Source organism: Panthera leo, chromosome C1 (assembly GCF_018350215.1).
Source record: "Panthera leo isolate Ple1 chromosome C1, P.leo_Ple1_pat1.1, whole genome shotgun sequence".
NCBI classification, from domain to species: domain Eukaryota; kingdom Metazoa; phylum Chordata; class Mammalia; order Carnivora; family Felidae; genus Panthera; species Panthera leo.
The window spans coordinates 154,058,845-154,081,185 of NC_056686.1; the positions used below are offsets into that span (position 1 = coordinate 154,058,845).

General features: G+C 37.0%; 1 protein-coding gene across 2 annotated transcripts in view; it reads right to left on the reverse strand.

Annotated features, from left to right (window-relative positions):
• Positions 1-1,048: 1,048 nt before the first annotated feature.
• Positions 1,049-22,341, reverse strand: part of TTC21B (tetratricopeptide repeat domain 21B) — an 85,535-nt gene continuing 64,242 nt past the window's right edge. For both annotated transcript variants that reach the window (XM_042949006.1, XM_042949007.1), the window contains 7 exons: positions 20,359-20,509; positions 19,702-19,863; positions 17,636-17,831; positions 13,236-13,460; positions 7,584-7,704; positions 3,587-3,654; positions 1,049-2,163 (listed from right to left, as the gene is read on the reverse strand). In XM_042949006.1, the coding sequence (XP_042804940.1) occupies positions 2,086-2,163; positions 3,587-3,654; positions 7,584-7,704; positions 13,236-13,460; positions 17,636-17,831; positions 19,702-19,863; positions 20,359-20,509 (1,001 nt within the window). In that variant the 3' untranslated portion in view covers positions 1,049-2,085. The remainder of the gene's footprint in view (positions 2,164-3,586; positions 3,655-7,583; positions 7,705-13,235; positions 13,461-17,635; positions 17,832-19,701; positions 19,864-20,358; positions 20,510-22,341) is intronic.

Here is a 22,341-nt window from a genome sequence, read left to right on the forward strand (position 1 = left end):
GACTATCTCTGTGACAGAACATCTAGTTTCGTCTGCTAGCCAGATGTAGACAAGATAATTTGTTCTTATAGACACAATCTCTCTAGCTCTATAAGATGTCTCACTACGGCAAATAGGGTATGAACTTTGAAGTTGTCTGGGTCAGTATGGAATCCAGATTCTGATGCTTTGTCTGTGACCTTTTGCGCAAATCATTTACCTGCACCTCCATCTTCCTCACCTGAAAAATGAGTATTTTTCTTCTGGAGAGTTGAATGAAAATTAAAAGACATAATGTAAGTAAAGTTCCTAGAATAGTACCTAGCAAATGGCAGGTGCAAAATGTTCAGTGGCTGCTGAGGAAACAAAAACAAACTCCTGATTTTACAGAAAGGAAGACTGATTTGGAAATGTCTTGCTGGGAGAAGAGATGTTCTGCTGTCTCTATCCAATTTCCAGGACTCTAGCATCCCATGATGCAAATTCACTAGAACTCCTAAAGGTATTCTGTTATATAATGTCCTTAACAGTATCCGTTCAGGCTGAAATACAAAGAAAGAGATAATCTGCCACAGTTCCAGAGTTGTAAACAGGGATAATGAAGCCTATGTCCTAGGGTTGTGGGGTGATATTAACTGTACTAAGACACGTGAAAGTGTTTCAAGAGATAAGAAATGCTTCATAAATGCTCTTATTATTAAATAGTTTCATGAAACACAATAAAGTAGGTGAAAAAGAAGAATGATTAGGGACGCCTGGGTGGCTCAGTTGGTTAAGCGTCCAACTCTTGACCTCAGCTCAGGTGGTTATCTTGTGGTTCGTGGGTTCGAGCCCCATGTCAGGCTCTGTGCTGATCGCGTGGAGCCTGCTTGGGATTCTCTTTCTCTCTCCCTCTCTCTGGCCCTCCCATGCTCATGCGCTCTCTCTCTCTCTCTCTCTCTCAAAAAAAAAAGAAGAATGATTAGAATTTTATAACATATAATTGGAATTAAAAGGACTCTGGAAAATTGTAGAAGTGATCAAAAAGAGATATAAAAAGAAATAAACATAGGACATTTAAAAGCAGCAGTGACTAAAAAATACTCTGTTTATTGAAAATGCAAATGACATAGAAGACTATGATATTTTTAAAGACAAGTGAGAAAGAGGTGACAACAAATCAGAAATAATGCTAAAAATTGAGTTTATTAAGATTAGGTTAAACTTAACCTAAAAGACTGAGAACTGCTGGGCCAGAGGGTGTTAGGCACGGTAAGGTAAGCAGTTGCTTTTGTGCTTGGTGAGTCCCTGTTGACCAGAAATATTGTCACCCTTCTCTGCCAGATGTTACAGTGTCTGAAGTCATCTCAAAAGACCGAGTCTTTGGGCTAAGGTTAATTATTGCTGTAAGAGCTTACCTATGTAAATGGATTTCAGGTATAGATTATTTCTTAAGATCACATTAGCATCAAAAGCAGAAAGAAGGAGTTCAACGAAGGGAAGGGAAACTCACATTCTTTGTATTTTTCTAAAAAGATTCTTCTAGGCAAGTCACATATTCTGTGCTACTACTCACTAAACATTGTGAATTGTACAGGGAGCTTACCCTGATTTTGCAAAACTTACTATGCCTCTTGAGTTCCAAGAGCAATACAAACCATAAATTTGTAAAGTCTTTATTAAAATAGACTTTTTATTTTTCATACATTATTAACAAGAAAATTTTTTCAAACCTTTGAAACAGCGAAGAATGTTAACAAAGAACAACAGCGTTTTAAATATATTTCCTGAAATAAACAACTAATGTTCCTAAGAAAAGCTATAGGATACTTAATGACCTAGTATTTAATAAAATGTTCTTTATAGAAATGGGTTATAATCTTTACCACAGAGACACCAAATCTATTCCTAATCAAGACAGGCAATCAAATAAACCAGCTCTAAGTCACCTGCTCCATTAGAAACCATCTATGTGACATAGCATTTCTCTTTATATACAATAGCAGCCTCTGCTGGAGAAAGAAAAGGATGCTTCTGTTATAGAGCTTTAGCTCAAACCTATTTTGACCCAGAAGAACTGATTCCTTCCATTTCCTGCTGTATCAACAAACTAAATTGTAACAGTTTTCAAGGTCTCAAAGACATGCGGGCCTTATCAAGTATATCCTTTCTGATTTTTGGATAAGTTGGATGTCCTTCAAGAACCTGCAAAAACAAAAAACAAAAGCACAAGAACTTGTAATTGATTACTGAGAACTAGAGCTATAAAACTTACAGGAAATATGTATTACAGTTGAGATTTCATTGTATTAATATTACAAATATAACAACACTTCTTAAAGGTGACATTTGAAATGTGACGTAACTCCTAGTAATAGTACTTAGAAGACAACAATAGAATACATGTGAGAAATACAACAAATATAATTACTTCCTTAATGGATCAGCTGCAAAAAACAAGTATGTATCAATGATTTTAAATATTTAGAAAGTTTAGCTAATCGGGGCGCCTGGGTGGCTCAGTCGGTTAAGCGTCCGACTCTTGATTTCGACTCAGGTTATGATCTCGTGGTTCCCAAGATTGAGCTCTGCATCAGCCTCTGCACTGAAAGTGCAGAGCCTGCTTAGGATTCTCTCTCTTCTCTCTCTGCTGCTCCCCCGGCTCAACCACATGCTGTCTCTCAAAATGAATAAATAAAAACTTAAGATATTTTAGCTATTCATATGATATTAATAAACCCTCACAAAGTTAATTTCGACCAGTAGCACATATCAGATATACTTGGAGTTATTTTGAAACATACAAATTTTTAGGCCTACTGAGTCTAGTAGTGGGGAGATACTCATTTTTTAAAAAAGAATTCCACAAATGGTTCTAATGCATAACCTTACATTAATGTACAACCTTAACCTTAATGTGAAACACTGCTTTACAGAGAGGCTCAGCAATCAATAGCAATCACTGAAGCCAAGTATTTGCTATAATGATGCTGATACAGCTATTTAGGATAGGAGACATTACATAATTCCTTTCGAAGGAGCTGCTTTTCTTGGAGCTCCTAACAATATAATGCCTTATCTGGAACAATGGTGCAGTGCCTTATATATCAATGGGACAATGTACATATAAGGAAACTGCAAATTCTAAACCTGCAACTTAAATATTTGTCACTTGCTAAGGGATCATCTAGTTAGGGATAGATTACAGAAATGTAATTGAATGACTTCTAAGTAACAGAAATACCTCTTGTCTCTAATTTATAAATCTGAATTCTGCACTAACCAGACTTAGACACATTCACAAGAACTTCTATTCAGAAGAATGGCTTGGAGAATCAATAGTTTTAGTTCACATGCTTCTCCCCTTGTCTCTGTCTTTAACGTGACACAAACATTTTATTATTTGAGCCTCAATTAAAACCATGTTTGATTCAAGTAAACTTATTATTATCTAAACTTTGAAAAGCAGAAATCTCTCCCAGATGTATTTGATGAAGCCATTTAATCCAAATACAACATCGTCTACCTCTGCCATTGAGTAAGATGTATTCATGTACATCTTGAGATTAACTAAAAGTAGGAAATTGTGTATCTGAAACATTTTAAGAAATCTATATTGAAGTATTACCTGGTGACATACGTCAATTGCATCCACATATCTTTTTGCTTTTAAGTAATTGAATGCCAATTTGTATCCTGTTAAAGACAAAAAAAAAAAACAACCAAAAAACAACATAATGATGTAGCACTATTTATAGAGCACACTGCTAGCATTCCCTTTTTTGCCCCCTCCTTTGTTTGCTTACTCATTTGAGAAGTCTTAACAAAGGCTGGTGACTATACTGTAAAGAGAGAAGGGATGGGATAATGGAAGGTGGAGTGGCTCAAAGGGAGAACAGGTAGCGAAAAAAATGGAGTTAGAAAAAGGACTGCAGTGAATATCCTGTTGGGTTAGAAGACTGCCATCCTACAGGAGTGGCTTTTGTAACTTACTAAAAAAATCCCATTTATTTCAGATTATAGTAATAACTCATCACAGGGCAGTAAATGATAACACAACTACTCATTTATACCACATAGGTTTATTTAGCACTTAACATGTCAGGCGCAGTCAGGAAGTTTACATTTTATTAGAGAAGGAAAGTATATTATTTAAGTAATTATGTAAGTATGTCACCAATTTCCAAAGTGAGATAAATGCTATGAAAGAAAGGTACAGGCCAAGAGAGCTATCATAAGCAGCCTGGGTGGGGAGGGGGTGGGTATCAGGCAATGCCTGGAATCTGAAGGATGAGGGGATAGGCCGAGGGAATCGGAAGCAAGAAGGCAGAAGGAGCTGACCAGGCAGCAGTAGTCATGGGACCCACAGGAAACAAATGGATTTGGAGTACGACAGGGCAGAGCAGTTGGGAGGGTGGCCCAGAAGAGGACAGAGCAGTCACCAGATATGCCACATCAATGATTAGTAACAATTATCACAATTACCGATACCGAAATGTCATGTTTCAAATACTGACAATTTAAAACAAAGTTTTAAGACATTCTTAAATGATTGCTGCTTTTCTGTAAGAATGCTGTAAGAGTTAGCAAACAGGAGATAAGACAAATAAGATATGATGTATACCATGATGTAAAATAATATGTAATTAATACATTCAATATTTCACTTTACCTCTTGCAAATATAAATCAGGGAAATTTAAATGCTGCTCTTGGGGTCTAATAAAAGTACCAAAATTTTTTTTTTTATTCCAAACAAATACTTGAAAGGAATTACTGGCTAATGTAATCATAAGGTAGTAAAAAGTAAGAAACAGGACTTATCTGAAATTCATAGTGTTTGATAAAAACACACATGAACACATATGCCTATAAAACCATCAAAGATGAAAACAGTAAGTTTAGGAGAGTTAAACTTGATATCATTACAAAGGAATTGTAAAATTGGCTAATAAAGGTGGTGACATTTAAAAAGGAAAACAATTTAAGATGTCACGCCATGTCAAACATACTTTACATGAAAACTAGAGCCATAAAAGTTGGACTTCAGTTTTGGGGTCTGGCTTCCTGACTGGCTTTGAGATCTCAGGTGAGCTGCCAACTTCAAGTTTCCTCATCAACCCCTCCTCCCCCCAACTCTTAGTGTACTTTTAAGATCAAAGGAAATACTTGCTGTGAAAGGATTTTAAAAGTTTTAGAGCACCATACAAATAGGACTAATAGTAAAATAGAAGAACAAAGTTTTAATGTTGGAAGAAACTTGATAGATAATCTTGTTCAAAATATTTTAGGGAGGAAATAAAGGGCCAGAAATGTCAAAGGATATGTACACTGAAGCTGCATTATACCTGTCAAGCTTACAAAAATTCAACTCTGTGTAATGAGGGGAAAAAAGGTAGCATGGCAGGGGAGGGGGGGAGGAGGAACATGAACAATGTACACAGTCTAGTGAGTGTCATATAACCAGAGAATGGATGTAAAGGGGGAAACAGAATTGTGTTTTCTTTTTGGATCTCAGTTCCTGGTGCCTTTCATAGTGACAGTACTCAAGCCTCAATCCTTTGGAAAGAACATGACCGTGATTTTAAGGATTTCCTGACAACTATATAAGTGAAAGGCAATTGCAGGTGTTGGATACAATGACAATCTGAAGGAAGAAACTAAAGAATGAACTGGGAGCCTCAGAGAAAACTTACTAATGAGAAGTCAGGGAAATTGACAAAATCATCTATAAAATACATAGATGACACAATGAAAGAATGAATGAGTTGGAATATTTGCTGACGTCTTCCAAAGAACAGAATGTTTAAATAACTTAACTTGTAAATGTATTCCTTCTGTGGAATAAAATATATTTAAGGAATTTTTATTTTACAAGCTGACTTTATTGTGTAGGATACATGATCTTAAGAAGGAAAAATACTATCAACAAATGGTATGGTATTAGTTCCTGTGCCATATACCAGTCTAGTAAAATAACAAACTCAAGAAAAATACAAGGTGGGGGAAGTCCTGAACTGACAGCAGTTAATGTAAAGATGACTTATCTGATTGCAAATTAAATCTGAGTCCATACCATGACATAGCTGCTCAAAAGACTCATGCCACCTTAAGGCTAAGTTAACAACTGCTAAAATGCTTAATAAAAAAATAGCTTGATTATGCATATAATTAGATTCTTAAATTATACTTAAGAACTTGTTAATTTCTGGTACAACATTTTGGGAGGGACATGGACAAACAAAAGAGGCTTTTCCAAAGTTATCTGGCCATGAAATCTAATCTCTTTATACTCAATTCTCTTCATTTTTTTTCTTTTTTTAAAGAAGTAACTATTAATACCTCACCAACTATTCCAAAGGACAGAGTAGGAAGCATTATTTTAGAGTTTACAGGAGACAGGAACAAGAAGGCTGAAAGATTTGGAAGCAAGTCTCAGGAAGAATGGACAAGTAATTGAGATAGTTTGAAGAGATGTCTTGGGAGAGACAGGACAGAGGTTGAATTAGAATGCCACCATCGGTAAGAGGGAAGAGACTCTGTGGGCTGCTCCAGAGAAGAGACCTGACCAGTTTCAATGCAGCATATTTCAGCTCAGTACAAAGAAAGGGAAGAGCACAGGTATGAGCTCCTCGCAATGTGGAGGGAGGCTAGTCACTAAGTATATTCTAGATGCTGTGCATCTGGTAGGGATGTTGGAGACTGCATTCCTTGAGTCTATCACTGGAACAAATTGATGTTTCTGGATGCTCAGTAAAAATAAAAAAAAAGTTCCATGGTCATATTATTGTGAGAAACACGTCCCTCTGTGATATCCATCACAATGTACATTAGTGTTTAAAGGCATAAGAAGTTCTGCAGTAAAGAGACCTGCAGGGGCGTCCGGGTGGCTCAGTTGGTTACGCATCTGACTCTTGAATTCAGCTCAGGTTATGATCCTACAGTCGTGGGATTGAGCCCCACATTGGGCTCCATGCAGGGCATGGAGCCTGCTTAAGATTCTCTCTCTCTGCTTCTCCCAAATCCCTTGCCACTGAACTTGATCTTGATTTAATGAAATGTTTTCCTAACTGATGTGACATTGGAATACTTTTTCCCACAGCATTATCATTTTAGAAATAGCAGAGGGTTAAAGGGAGAGAAAGGGGCAGAGTTAGATTAGATGCAGGGGCGCCTGGGTGGCTCAGCTGGTTAAACGTCTGACTTTGGCTTAGGTCACAATCTTGCGGTTTGTGGGTTTGAGCCCTGTGTTGAGTTCTGTGCTGACAGCTAGGAGCCTGGAGCCTGCTTCAGAGTCTGTGTCTCTCTCTCTTTCTGCCCCTCCCCTTTTCATGCTTTGTCTCTCCCTCTCTCAAAAATAAACATTAAAAAAAAATTAAAAAAAAAAAAAAAAGATGTAACTGAGGACCCATTTGAATCTCAGGACATTATACTTAGTAACTATTAAGCTAATAATCTATTATGAACATAAAATTTATTTTTCAGAAGGACTGATAAAGGAAGTTGGCTTTTTATTTAGGAAGCTGTTTATTTTGTTCTTAAAAAATATTAAATGCATTTAAATGGAGATTTACAAATAAAACCCAAGTTTCCAGAAAAACCTAGTATCTAATTTGTTAAACTCACCTACTGTTGGATTTGTCTGATTGCCATGTTTCCATGCCATCTCATAGTTTAAGGCAGCGTCTGTATATGCTTGCTCTTTTTCCATAATGTATCCCATGTATTCATAAGCTTTGCAGCAAGACTGAAAAAAAAAATGGAAGATGTTATCAACAGATATCACTTGATTTTATGGGGGTGCTTATGACTCTAGAGGTTGACCATATTAACTCATTTAATTGGCATATAAAACAATGTTTTTCAACCTTGGCTATGCAATCAAGTCATCTATGGGACTTAATGAAAGATTCTGATCAAGTCCCACTTCTATTCCCCCCAGAGTCAGGAGTTTTACATGCTAGGCAATGGACTGTGTATTTTACACATATACACATACAGTTTTTATTACAAATAGTTTTAAGTTAAAATTAACAGTGTAATGAACCCCATGAACCTCTATCTTCAACAATTAAATCAGGACTAATACTGTTTTAACCTCTACCCCCCACACTTGTCCTTCTGTATTATGAAAGAAAAAAAAAATCCTCAGATATTGTATCATCTCATTCATAAATATTTTACTTTAGTATGCCTCTTTACATACAAGGACTTTCTTTAAACATAACCACAATTTATCATACCTAAACGTAACAACTCATTGATATTACCAAATATCCATTCATTATTCAAATTTCAAATGGTCTCAATATCAGTTTGTTTTCTCTTGTTTTTAGTTTGTTAGGAAGATGATCCAAACAAGACCCACACATTGTAACTGGTGGAAATGTCTCTCAACTTTCTTTTGATCTAGAGGTTTCCTCTCCATCACTCTCTGTGTCTCTTTTTTTGCAAGTTTTTAAACGTAGCAAAAAAGAATTTTTATCCTAGAGTTCCTCACAGCCCAGATTTAGTTGAATGCATCTTGCAGTGCTTATGTAATATATTCCTATATCACCAATATTTCCTGGAAATTGTAATTAGATCTAGAGGTTTGAATTTGATTTCAATCTTTGAGGACAGAGGTAAAAGTACTTCTAGGTCAGTGCCCTGGTGAGCCACATTGGAGCCTGAGGCAAAAGGAAAAATGCACAACTCTGTATACATGTTTTTGTGATTTAATTGATAATTCCCCCCCCAGATGTTAACATTTTACAAATCAAATTGACAAGTTGAGATATTAAAACTCACAACATTTAAAATTTAAATATTTCTTTATACCCAAACTAAATTTATTATAATTTTATTTTCCTGACTTTAATGGGAGTAAATATATTAACATTTTCATTAAAATCATTACCCACTGAAAAATATATAGGGGCACATGAGTGGTACAGTCGGTTAAGCGTCTGACTCTTGATTTTGGCTCAGGTCACGATCTCATGGTTCATGAGTTTGAGCCCTGTGTGGAGCTCTGTGTGGAAGTGTGAAGCCTGCCTGGGATTCTCTCTCTCCCTCTCTCTGCTCCTCCCCTGCTCGTGCTTTCTTTCTCAAAATAAATAAGTAAACATTTTAAAAACGAAAAATATGTAAAAACATGGATATGGAGACATAAATTTTCCCCTTTTGTTTCAGGCTTCAATACCACTCAGCACAGCACTGTCAGATGCTATTTAACATTTTGGCATTTTGGCTAAAAAATACTGCATTAAATTATTTATTAAAAATTTTTTCCTCCAATGTTTATGTATTTATTTTGAGAGTGAGACAGACAGAGTGTGAACAGGGGAGGGGCAGACAGAAAGGGAGACACAGAATCCGAAGCAGGCTCCAGGCTCTGAGCTGTCAGCACAGAGCCCGATGTGGGGCCTGAACTCACAAACTGTGAGATCATGACCCGAGCTGAAGTCAGATGCTCAACCGACTGAGCCACCCAGGTGCCCCTGCATTATTTATTGTAATAATATTTTATTATAATTTATAATAGGTATCTTGATTAAATGATAATTTATCTACAATGGACTGTTTCTATTCCCCCCAAATCCGTACATGGAAAGCCTAACCTCCAGTGTGATGCTACTAGGAGATGGGATCTTTCAGAGCTAATTAGGTCATGAGGGTGGAGCTCTCATGAGTGGGATTGGTGTCCTTATAAAAGAGACCCCAGACAGTTCTCTTACCCTCTCCTCCCACCATGGGAGGTCACAACAAAAAGTCAGTGGTCTGCAACCCAGAAAGGTGCCCTCACCAGAACCCAGCCATGCTGGCACCCTTACTCCAGACGTCCAGCCTCCAGAACTGTGACAAATCAACTTCTACCGTTTATATGCCACCCGGTCTATAGCACTTTGTTATAGTAGCACCAGCTGCCTAAGATCATTACTGAGACATAAAGTGCCCTTGGAAATTTTGGACCCCAAGTGAGGGTTTCACTCGCCTCACCCCAGTTCAGCCCTGTCATAGATGGCGTGATCTTCCCTGAGGAGGCACATAACGTCAGGTTCTCTTTTTATGATGTTATACCCTTTCATCAATTTATCAGGGCTGGAAAATGATGATAGTCTATCACTCTTCATTTATTATCTGGAAAACATCTATAATAAGAGATGTCTTTTATACTATATTGTTTCCCAGTAGTGTAGTTCATACAGAAAAGGTAGGCTAAGTGCTTAATGCCTTCCCTTTATTTCCCAGCTTCAGAAATAATAGTTCATCAGTATAGGCCAATGGTGACTAATTAGGTTTTTAATTTTTTTTTTCTTTTTTTGGATCTTTGTAAACCCATGGATTTAAACTTTTTTGGTGTGTTTCAATCCACTGCAGTTACTATTCTTACTGAGAGTTAATGTGTTCCAACTCTGGCTACTGTGAGTGTCTTCAAGTTGGCTCCTGAGTCCTTGACATGACTCTAATCATCTTCGATAGTTTCCTTGCCATCTGGTATGACAAGATGGTCTAGTGTCATCCTGTACATTTCTGTCCCAGATCTGGATGATCTCCATCTTTTAATTATACAATTCAAGGTTTCTAAGCTCTAGTTCCTGAATCTCATGCTTCCAATATTGACATGCCTAATCAGCCAAATGGCGCCTCTAAAGTAGCCATTGTGTTCAGCCATGCAATATATTGCTGTCAGTGTTCCAGGAAACTGAAATTCTATCTGCACTGAAACCTTAATTTCCATGTAATCTCACTTAATCCTAGACGAGGCGTGTAAGGGTCAGCCATTTGGCTGTTTACATTTTTCTTTTTCTTTTTAATTGAAGTATAGTTGACACACAATGTTACATTAGTTTTGGGTGTACAACATAGTGATTTACCAAGTCTATACCTTATTCCATGCTCACTACAAGCATAGTTCCCATGTGTCATCATACAACGTTATTACAATATCACTGACTATATTCCCTATGCTGTACCTCTTTTCTTTTTTTAAATGTTTATTTATTTTGAGGGGGGAGGCGCAGAGAGGACAGAAAGAGAGAATCCTAAGCAGACTGTGCCCTGTCAGCATAGAGCCCAACCGGGGGCTCAAACTCATGAACCGTGAGATCATGACCTGAGCCAAAATCAAGAGCTGGACACTTAACCGACTAAGTCTCCCAGGGACCCACCCACTCCATGCTGTACCTCTCATCCCCATGACTTTTTCACTCCATAACTGGAAGTCTGTATCTCCCATTCCTCTTAACCCACTTTGCCCATACCCCTATGACCCACTCCTCTGGCAGCTATTAGTTTGTTCTTTGAGTCTGTTTCTGCCTTTTGTTTGTTTAGATTCCACGTATAAGTGAAATCATGTGGTAGTTATCTTTCTCTGACTTATTTCACTTAGCGTAATACCCTCTAGGTCTATCCATCTTGCACAAATGGCAAGGACCCATTCTCTTTTTATGGCTGAGTCATAGTCCACTGAATATATCTGCCACATCATCTTTATCCATTCTATCAATGTACACTTGGGTTGCTTCTTATCTCAGCTATTGTAAATGATGCTGCTTTTTAAACATGGGAGTGTATATAACTTTTTGAATTAGTGTTTTCATTTCATTTGGGTATATACTGAGCAGTGAAATTTTTGGATCATATAGTCTTTCTATTTCTAATTTTTTGGGGAACGTCCATATTGTTTTCCATAGTGGCTGTACAAATTTACATTCCCACCAATAGTGCACAAGAGTTTCCTTTTCTCTACATCCTTGCCAACACTTGTTATTTTTTGTCTTTTTGATGATCCTAGTCATTGTGACAGGTGTAAAGTGATATTTCACTGTGGGTTTGATTTGCATTTCCCAGATGGTTAGTGATATTGAGCAACTTTTCATGTCTATTGGCCATTTGTACATCTTCTTTGGAAAAATGTCTATTCAGGTCCTCTGCCCATTTTTAAATTGGATTTTTGTTTGTTTTTGGTATTGAATTCTACAAATTTTTCATATACTTTGGATATTTTTTCACTTTTTTTCAAAAATTTTTAATGTTTATTTATTTTTGAGAGAGAGAGAGAGAGATAGAGAGCGTAGCGTACATGCTAGTTGGGGAGGGGCAGAGAGAGAGGGAGATACAGAACCCGAAGAAGGCTCCAGACTCCAAGCTGTCAGCACAGACCCAATGCTAGGTTCCAACCAACGAACTGTGAGATCATGACCTGAGCCGAAGTCAGAGGCTTAATTGCCACCCAGGCACCCCTATATACTTTGGATATTAACCTCTTATCAAATATATCATTGCAAATATCTTCTCCCACTTCTGCCCTTTTGCTTTGTTGATGGTTTCCTTCTCTGTGTATAAGCTTTTTATTTTGGTGTAGTCCCAGTAGTTTATTTTTGTCTTATTTCCTTTGCCTGAGGGGTCTGGAGGCAGATTTTTCAAAACCTATTAATTAGTATTACCTGTTTTTCAAGTCCAACTTAACTTCAAATTAGATGTACAGACTATAAATTGATAAATGGCTTGATATTTTGGGTTTTTAAAGTTATTAAAGTAACTTAATAGCATTAGATGATCTGTTTTATAACTTAATTTGCTCAAAGAGAATAAGACAGATTTACTATGATTACGATTTTGAGGTAATTGACATGAATCTGTAAAGATAAATATCCTTAAGTTTCTAAGTTGATTGCAATTATTTCTCAACAAATAGTAACAAATTCTTTAAAAATGTTATAAGACATTCTTTTTTGTGTGCCTAAAAACCAAAATGAGCTATTACTGAAATATGGTGGAATTGTATAGACTTAAAGATTTTCAGCTTTATACCTAAAGGTAAGAACTTTTTAATAAGCAAATTAAATGCTGGAAAGACTTTTCCCCACAAAATATATTATGCATAGTGGATTTTAATAATGTGAAAACAACATGCAGCTGCAGTAAATTTATCTAGAGTATTTCTTAATAGGAGGGACAGACGTCCGCAATTAACGTTCTTCTGCAATTTTCATTAGTTCTGGGATGAGCTGGATAATCACAAATGCTTGACATTCCATAAACACTTTCTGTAAGTGGGGCGTAAACCACAGCTGAACCCTGAAACTGCATCAATCTCTATTTTTATTTTCAAAAGCAAATGGCTTCTTTCTTCTCATGACTGTTTATTTCCTGATTGTGTTAAGAATAAACATTTAATTTTCAAAAAATACACAAGAATCCTTAGAAATGGACCAACATTCTATAATAACCTATTACGGGAAGCTTGTAAGTGAAAGGTTACCAATGATGTTTTACTCTTCAATCACCTACCCTGTTATGACGCAGGCACCGTTTTAATAGCTCTTCTGCCATGTCGTATTTTGCTGATTGAATATAAATATCAGCAAGCAGCAGCCAACTCTTCTCAAAGTCCTCAGCATCAATAGGATTCCAGTTCATTTTCGCAATCCGCTTCAGCTGGTTTCTGGCTCTTGGAGTCTGTTTCAAGATCATATAAGCTGTTGCCATTCCCAAAAGTGCTGGAATATGATCCCTCTGTAAGAAAGCAAAACTTCAGATGCCCATATACACAAATATACATGTTCTATGTTTAAAAGGAAACAGGGAAAGTAGCAAGTGCTACACAATGTGAGAACTGGCCTGTGAATTCTGTAACTGGCTCCACAGATATAACTGTGACATAGTCATTATTTAATACACTGAGTAAACTCAAGCTATCATGGAGAAACCTGGTCAGGCACCATGCGGTCAAAATAATTCAATAAATACACAGATGCCAGAACCACATGATTCAGACCATTAAGGCGACTTAATCTTTTGGGGACTAATTAGTTTTTATGGTTTTATACAGAAACAGGAAAAAACAAAATTCTGTTTCAGTATAATACTCATTAAACATTTGCGTTTCAGATTCTGCATTCAGATTCCTTAGTTCTTTCACTTGTAAAACAAGAATGAGAATGATTTACCTGCAAATGATATTCCTTCTCTATGTGAACTTCTACTGACTTATCTATATTGACTTTTTATCGATATGGACTTTTATCGCTTGTTTTCCCTTCCTTCTTGTTTTATTTGAAAGCCTCTTCATCCAATTAAGTTTGACCAATGAAATCTTATAAACAAGGCATGCGATTAATCACTCAGAAATTATATGAAATAAACTCATGCCTTAAAACACTCTTTTAGACTTAGAGCCTGCTGCTTGGTAATGTCTATAAAACACAATGTTCTTTTAGAGAAGAGTTCAGAGTCAGAAAATGTCACTCTGTGAAACCTACAGACTAAAAAGAATTGGTATGAAATGGAAGCCATTAGTGATCTACCCAGAAAACCAACTTACCTAAGCAATATGTGTATATCCCTGATAAAGCTAGGGGGGCTTCTTACATTTCAGCAGTGGGATCATGATGTTTTCATAAAGAGAAGGCTTCAGGTTAAAATACAAATAAAAGATGAGAGACTGTGCTTTAGAAATTACAATATCATGACTATAATAAAAGGACACTGTAAGATAGCAAGTTTGGGTAACCAATAAGGAATACTGCCAAAAGGAGACTAGAGGGGCATGTTCAATGTCCAACCCTGATCATGGTTGGAAGTCAGAAATAACCATCTCGGAGCCTGGAGCCTGTTTCCGATTCTGTGTCTCCCTCTCTCTCTGCCCCTCCCCCGTTCATGCTCTGTCTCTCTCTGTCCCAAAAATAAATAAAAAACGTTGAAAAATTTTTTTTAAAAAAAGAAATAACCCTGGAATATGGGGCGCCTGGGTGGCTCAGTCGGTTGAGCGTCCAACTTCGGCTTAGGTCAGGATCTTGGGGTCTGTGAGTTCGAGCCCTGCGTTGGGCTCTGTGCTGACAGCTCGGAGCCTGAAGCCTGCTTTGGATTCTGTGTCTCCCTCTCTCTCCGCCCCTCCCCTGCTCATGCTCTGTCTGTCTCTCTGTCAAAAATAAATAAAACATTAAAAAAAAAATTAAAAAAAAAAAAAAAGAAAGAAATAACCCTGGAATAGAGAAGGACAGTTCCTTAGAGCTTGATGAAAACAATTTTTTGGAAGATAAAATTTCTTTGGTTGTAATTCTATGCCTAGCAACAAACTTCCAATATGTAATTTGCTGTTGTAATTAAGGGATGGCAAAAAGGTTTGAGTGTCAAATTCAGCCAATTGGTGGTAGATTTTGGAGACATAAGGGGCATATTATCAATTATTGAGCCCCTTCCCCCTTCTGTAGAAAGGAAAGAAAATAGAGGTCTGCTCTGAATTTGTCAGCCTGGTCCTAGGACAGCCCAAGACAAGAAAGGTTCTATAAAAATGTCCAGATCTAGGGGTGCCTGGGTGGCTCAGTCGGTGAAACATCCAATTTCAGCTCAGGTCATGATCTCAGTTTGTGAGTTTGAGCCCCGCATCGGGCTCTGTGCTGACACCTCAGAGCCTGTAGCCTGCTTTGCATTCTGTGTCTCCCTCTATCTCTGCCCCTCTCCTGCTCATGCTCTATCTCTCTCTTTCAAAATAAAAAAAATTAAAAAAAAGTCCAGATCTAGTCACATGCTAAAAATATCCTACACTATACATTTAAAAATAAGCTCTCTGAATCACACACCTTGAGTTTGATTGGAATTAATCAACTTCTCACCGCTTGATCACTCCTGAATGAACTCAAGAATGGTTTCTAAAAGCACAAACCTGAGTTACAACCCCTGCATTAGACCCATATGTCTTTTCTGGTGCAGACATCCTAAGGTGTTCAGCTGGCTTGTCAATGTCTCTCTCAGTCACTCTGAGCTGCAGCAACTTTAGATCACAGAAGACAATATAGCCATGTTGTAACCAATGCACCCTTATGCTTCAAGACGACAGGATGAAAACAGGTGGAAACAGTTTGCTTGGGTTTAATGTGTCTTCTACCTTTTCCTCAGGTGACTTCCTGTTACCTACCTCTTTTTCAATCAATCTGAATGCTACAGAGTGTCATAAATATACCCCATGCTTGTCTGCCTCCTTGCCTTTGTTCATACTTCCCCCTTCCCCTAGAATGTATGTATCGTCTGTCTCTGCCTGTGAAAATGCAATTTATCATGGTTCTTCTTCAATCACACCTCTCCACAAAAGGGCCTCCCCCTTTCCTTATACTGTCCTACACCACTTTTACCTGTAACTCTAGGACAGAATGTAATAGATTTTGGTTTGTACACAGGCAGTATGCTTTGCCTTATCATCCCTAGATTATGATAAACTCGATAAAAGAGAATATACACTTTTGTGATTCCCATTTTGCCTAGCACCCACTGGCTGCTTAGTGAATATTCATTTTATTAATACATGCAGCTTATGAGTTAAAAGAAAAAAATGCCAGATAAAACTCACTGCTGAAACATCAGTTCATGCATCAGTCTTAGGCTGGAATGGTCAGTGAACAGATTTGAGGGTAGTATATTACTAATCACACATATATGAATGGTAAAAACAATGCAGTCTCACCAACACAAAAAACTGGCACAGTACTGCTAAGAAACAGCCGTGATGTCGCTCACTGATTTTGGTGTTCTCTCAAACCTCATGATTTAAACTCTCTCCCCTACTTCTGCTCTCCATTCATCAGCCGCTGTCGTCCATCTGCTGCCACACAGCCCACCCCTGAGAGGGTCACGTCATGGTCAGCAGAAGGGTGCTGCTCTAGAATGTCACTGCTGCTGATACTACCTTGCTGTTAAGTTCCAAGGGTGGCTTACAGGGGTGATAAAGTGCCATCTAGGATGCTTGTGCACAAATGGCAACAGGAGCTATAGGTTCCCCAAAGCTCTCCTGGGTCATGGGAGGCAAGAGGAAGGGGCCACTGCAGGAGGGTTTTGGTGGCTTACTGCTACCACTGTGATCTCTGAACCGCAAGAAAACACAGCAAAGTTCTGTATGTCCTCTGAGAGACATAAATTATGAATTTTTGGTGGCCTACAACACTGTTGAATGGAAGAACATGAAATCCGATGAGTATGCTTAGAACTAGCGATCACCCACTGCTGATGAGTGGGGTCCCTAGAATTCCTTCCTTAGTATCAAGCAATTGAAGAAATACAGCACTGTGTGAGAGAAGGCAAAACCAAGAACCCAGAGTGAGAAGGTGGATCTGAGTGAGGTGAAAAGAGAAGAAAATCTCTGATCTAATTATTATTTGCTCTAATTATTATTACTGTTGTTACTATTATTATTTTTGCAGGGGCAAACAACACCATTATTCTCACGACTGAATTATAAGCGGTCAGTACTGACCTCATTTAGCCTTAGATTTGGAAACATTTCAAGTTTGCACAAGTGAAAAGGTGAGCTATCAAGGCAGACAGGTATTTATTTTCACTTAGCAAGTTAAGTGAAACAACACAGAAACTTTCCAGAAGACAAAGCCATTCCTTTGAGTTAATTTATGCCCTTTTGAAGAAGAATTTCCTTTTCTTAGAATTTACCATTCTAATAGAAATAAATATAAATACATATATAAAGAAATACAAATAAATACAAATATAAATAAATAAATATAAACAACATGTCAAAATAGTAACAAAACTGTTTCTTCTGGAAACAGAGGTGTATATATATTACGTAGAATTATGCCGAACTACAGAGGCATTTGTACTTGTAATTAAATCAATCTTCAGAAAGTAAACAACTATTTCTATACCACCAAGAAAGAATATAAAGCTGAAAAAGAAAATCTAACCTCAGATGTTGCTATTTCGGTGAAGGTATTCAATGCTTGTTCAACATTAGACTTCTGTTTGGTAGCGACTAGGCAATAGTTTTCCATTATGCGAAGCTGTACATGACCCTGAATGGTCTGAGGTTTTAGTTCTTTAAGGAGTTTTTCTGCTGTTCTCACTGCTAATTGCACAGACTCTTGCTTCTCAGTTGAATTCCTATATACAATTAAAAATAAATCTGTCTGTTACTCATGAAGTAAAAAATTCACTGATTTTGGAATGAGCCCTAGGGTACACTGGCTTCTTTGCTGTCACTTAATGTAACCCTTTTGTGGAATGTCACTCATTCTCTTCTAATACAAAGTGAACCACGGTTACAATGCATTAGATTTAAACAATTAATACAGCTTTAATGAAACACCATTAAACATTTATTCACTTTAGACTGAAGACAAAAATTGGACAATATCTGTATGTGGTAAGTGTGTTCATTTCCACTAATATAAAACTAGAATTCGGGAGAAGTAGAATCATTCAATTATCAAGTGGTACATATACTCAGAAAATGAAAGGAAAGAAAGGAGGGAGTAAAAAGTAACTAACTTTGCTGAAGCACCTACTATGTGCCAAGTACTGCAATATTTTTACCTATCGGTCTCTCAGAAAAGAAACTATGTATCTGTCAAAGGCTGTAAATGTCAAGTGTAAAAACAATGTGGATATGTGACATCAATTTTCTTATTTTTAAAAAAATATATAAATCAATTAATAAAAGGAAATTAAATTCTCAAAGCCCATTCAGTAAACCATTGGTTTTTTTTACCTCAGGCTTCAGGCTTTACCTTCTCTAGAACATTTCACATTGTTGAATACCTTCTTCAAAGTTTCCCTCCTTTGTCTTCTGTAACATTATGGTTTTGGGTCTCTTGCTACCATGCTGAGTGTCCTTTTCTGACTTCCCTTCCTCCTCCAATCCCCTTAAACATTAGCCCGAAGTTTAGTTTTCAAACTTATGTTACTGCATTCTATTTGCAAAGAGGCCATTCATTGAGCTCCAACTGTCTACTCTGATCACACATCCCCCACACCTGTATCTCCAGCTGGGACCTCCCTTCCGAGTTCTAGTTTTATATTTTCAACTATTTGCTAAATATTTCCATGAGGACAGCCTATAGTTGCATAACAGTATGTTACCTAAACCTTTATAAACAAACAGAAACATGCCTCTCCTTTGCTCTAAAACTTTTAATGGTCTCTATAACCCAAGCCTTCAAATCTGTCATTAAAACCTCTCAGCAGTCTGTTCTCACTTTCTCTCACACCCCTGTGCATCTTCCCCTGACTGCTTTGCACTGCTAGGATTTCTATGAATTCTTGTAACACTTACTATCCATTTCACCCATTTCTGTTTTGTCAAAGATCCAATGGTTTCAGATATTGTCTTGCCTCCTAAGTAAATTACATGCTCCTGAAGGCAGAAACTACCTTATGTACCTTACGCATTTACATCCTTATATATCCCCTACAATGCCTTGCCCATTTCTGAGAACAAGCAACTAACACAGGTTGATAGCAACAGCACTATTTATCAGCAGTGCACCACGGTGGCTATTAGCAGGAACTTTGAGGTCATGTAGAACTCAGTCCACATCTTGCCCCCACCATTTACTATCACATTAGATAGGTTAACTCTGAGCTTAGTTCACAACACTGTTGCAGGGAGTAAATAAGACAATGCACATAAAGTATATAGTATAGCACAGGGTATGGCAGAGAACTACCATATGCTAAGGAGTTACTGTTACTGTGTGGACAGCTTTTGCTAAAGTAATCAAATTCTACAATTTATGCTGTTTCAACAAGTAATTAGGGAAATGTCTTTGTAGCATGCTTATTCTGATTTAGGAAGCCTCTTAAAAGCATTTCATGTTTGTTTCAGAGAATGGCTATTCTAGCTATGATTTTTTTTCACCTGCCTTTTCATTAGTGCTCTCCTAGAGTTTAGCCCTCTTTTAGAAGGTATCCTTGCTTGTTATCCCTAGTAACTGTTTCCAGAAAAGGGATAATTTGTCAAATGATAACTCACCCTAGGTCTCCATCCAGATTTTCAAATACTTCACCTCCAACAGTTTCATTATCTGGATTCAGACAGATTTCTATCATATTATAAAGGGCATTTTGGCCCCAGTCACTGTCTTTCCGAGCTTTATTAAAGTGTCGAAGGGCATCATTTGGTTCTCCAGTATACCTTGTTAGATATTAAAAAAAAAAAATCACTTATTTCAATTGTCGACTACAAACTTTAAGTCATTTATAATATCTTTGGTAAAGATTTGGTTAAAATTATTAACATGTTTTTTTAAAGTTTTAATTTGAGAGAGAGAGAGAGAGCACAAATGGGGGAGAGGGGCAGAAGAAGGGAAGGAGGGAGGGAGAGATGCAGGGAGGGAGGGAGGGGGAGGGAGAGGGAGGGGAGAGAGAGAGAGAGAGAGAGAGAGAGAGAGAGAGAGAATGAATCCTAAGCAGGCTCGTGCTCAGCCCAGAGTCCGACTTGGGGCTGGATCCCATGACCCTGGGATCATGACCTGAGCCGAAATCAAGAATTGGATGCTCGACCCACTGAGCCACCCAAGCGCTCCATAAAATGTAGATCTATCTTAAGACAAAGGAAAGTTTATTCTACTTCATTCACAATGAGAAAGAAAAAAACTATTATGTAGGATTTATTCACCAACAGATTTACCAAAGATATAGTCCTTTACAGTATTGAAATCCCGGCTCCAATTTTGCTCTGCAGTTACGTTTTTCAGCCATTAAGAAAAATCTTGGAACATCCTCAAGTTTTCCACATCTTCTCAGGAAATCAATTAAACGAGATAATGTCATGTAATTATCTAGAAACAAAGAATATTTCAAATATAGACAACATTTTATATCTCTTGTTTTTGTGGTTATAATCCTGCTTCATTAAAGTAGTTTACTTTAAGTGATGTAGAATTTAAATACAAGCAAAAGGAATGCTTTAGGTATTATAAACCCTTAAAAAGACTGTATGAGTAATTGGATAAAGGTTTGGTTGGTCTGGGCAGTGGGAGAAGGTTCTATACAAGCCAATGTATAAAAATGTACATTTGTTATAACTTAATTTTCAACTGTTCCTGGGACCAAAACCTAGAAACAGTCTCTGCATTGATCATCTAAACTGTAACTGTAGAATTCAGGAGGGTTGATGTGATTACACAGGGTTAAGACTACCTCTGACCTCCTTTCTCCTCCACCCTTAGCTAGGAACAGGGTGAGAACAGTACTTTTTGATGATAATGTTTGGGGTGGGCAATTAGAAATTTTACTCCAGACTTTTCTTAGTATGTATATGTGACTAATGTACTAGACACTAGCTTACCATAATACAACTGTAACAAATCAGTCCTAGTATTTTAATCCTAATTTGCCTTCTCCTAAGAAAAAAGAATTAATTTAGTTCTTTGGTATCAGGTATAATTTACTGGCAGGTTCCTAGAAAGCCTTCTCCCAATTCTATCTAGTTCTTTTATATCATTAAAATACTGTTTTGAGAAAAATTTAATAAATATTTTTCAGATTGTAAAAATAATGCATGGACATTTTAGAAAATTTGGAAAAGTATAAAGAAGAAAAAGAAATCACTCATATTCCCACCAGCTAGAGATGACCACATTTTTGTACTTTTCCTTTCATATATTTGTGAGTGAAAATCATTCTATCAGTATTTATGTATCTACTTTTATTCTATCAATATTTAGTATACATAAAATTAATATGCAATATTAATATACAATATTAATATATACAAAATTGAAGTCACACTTGGGGTTTTAATTTTGGTTCAGCATTATACAATAAACATTTCCCAACTCATTAAATAGTCTTCAAAAACATGATTTAAATAGCTGCATAATAGTCTATTATATCAATGGCTCATATTTTATTTCTCTATAGTTGTGCTTTTTAGATGTTTGGACTCTCAAGTTTCAGTGAGCACAGGACTCATAGTAGGGGATTTGTGAAAATCATTGTATAAGCTATGCTGATCTTTTCTGTTGAGTGAATTAGAATTAAAACACACAAACAAAAACTTTTTAAGAAATTTTTCCTTGATTTTATGTTCTAAGGAGAGAAAATATATGATCCAGCAAGTCCACTTCTGGGTATATATTCCAAAGAATGGAAAGCAGGGAATCAAGTAAATATGTGTGCACCTGTGTTTACAGCAGCATTACTCACAATAGCTGAAAGTGAAAACAACCTAATGTTCATCATCAGATGAATGGACAAATAAAGTGTGGTATATACACACAATGGAGTATTACTCAGCCTTAAAAAGGAAGGAAATCCTGACATATGCTACAGCATGGATGAACATTGAAAGCATTATACTAAATGAAATAAGCCAGGCACAAAAGGGCAAATATCGTATGATTCCACTTATATAAGGTATCTACCTACAGTAGTCAAATTCATAGAGAGGTAGAATGGGAGTTGCCAAGAGATGGGGGAGGGGAGCATGGGGCGTTAGCGTTTAGTGGGTACAGAATTTTAGTTTAGAATGATGGAAAAGTTCTGAAGATGAAAAATGGCGATGAGTACAAAATAATTTGAATGTACTAAATGTCAGCGAACTGTACACTCAAAAATGGCTAAAATGGCAAATTTTATGTTATATACTTTTTGTTATGTTACCACAATA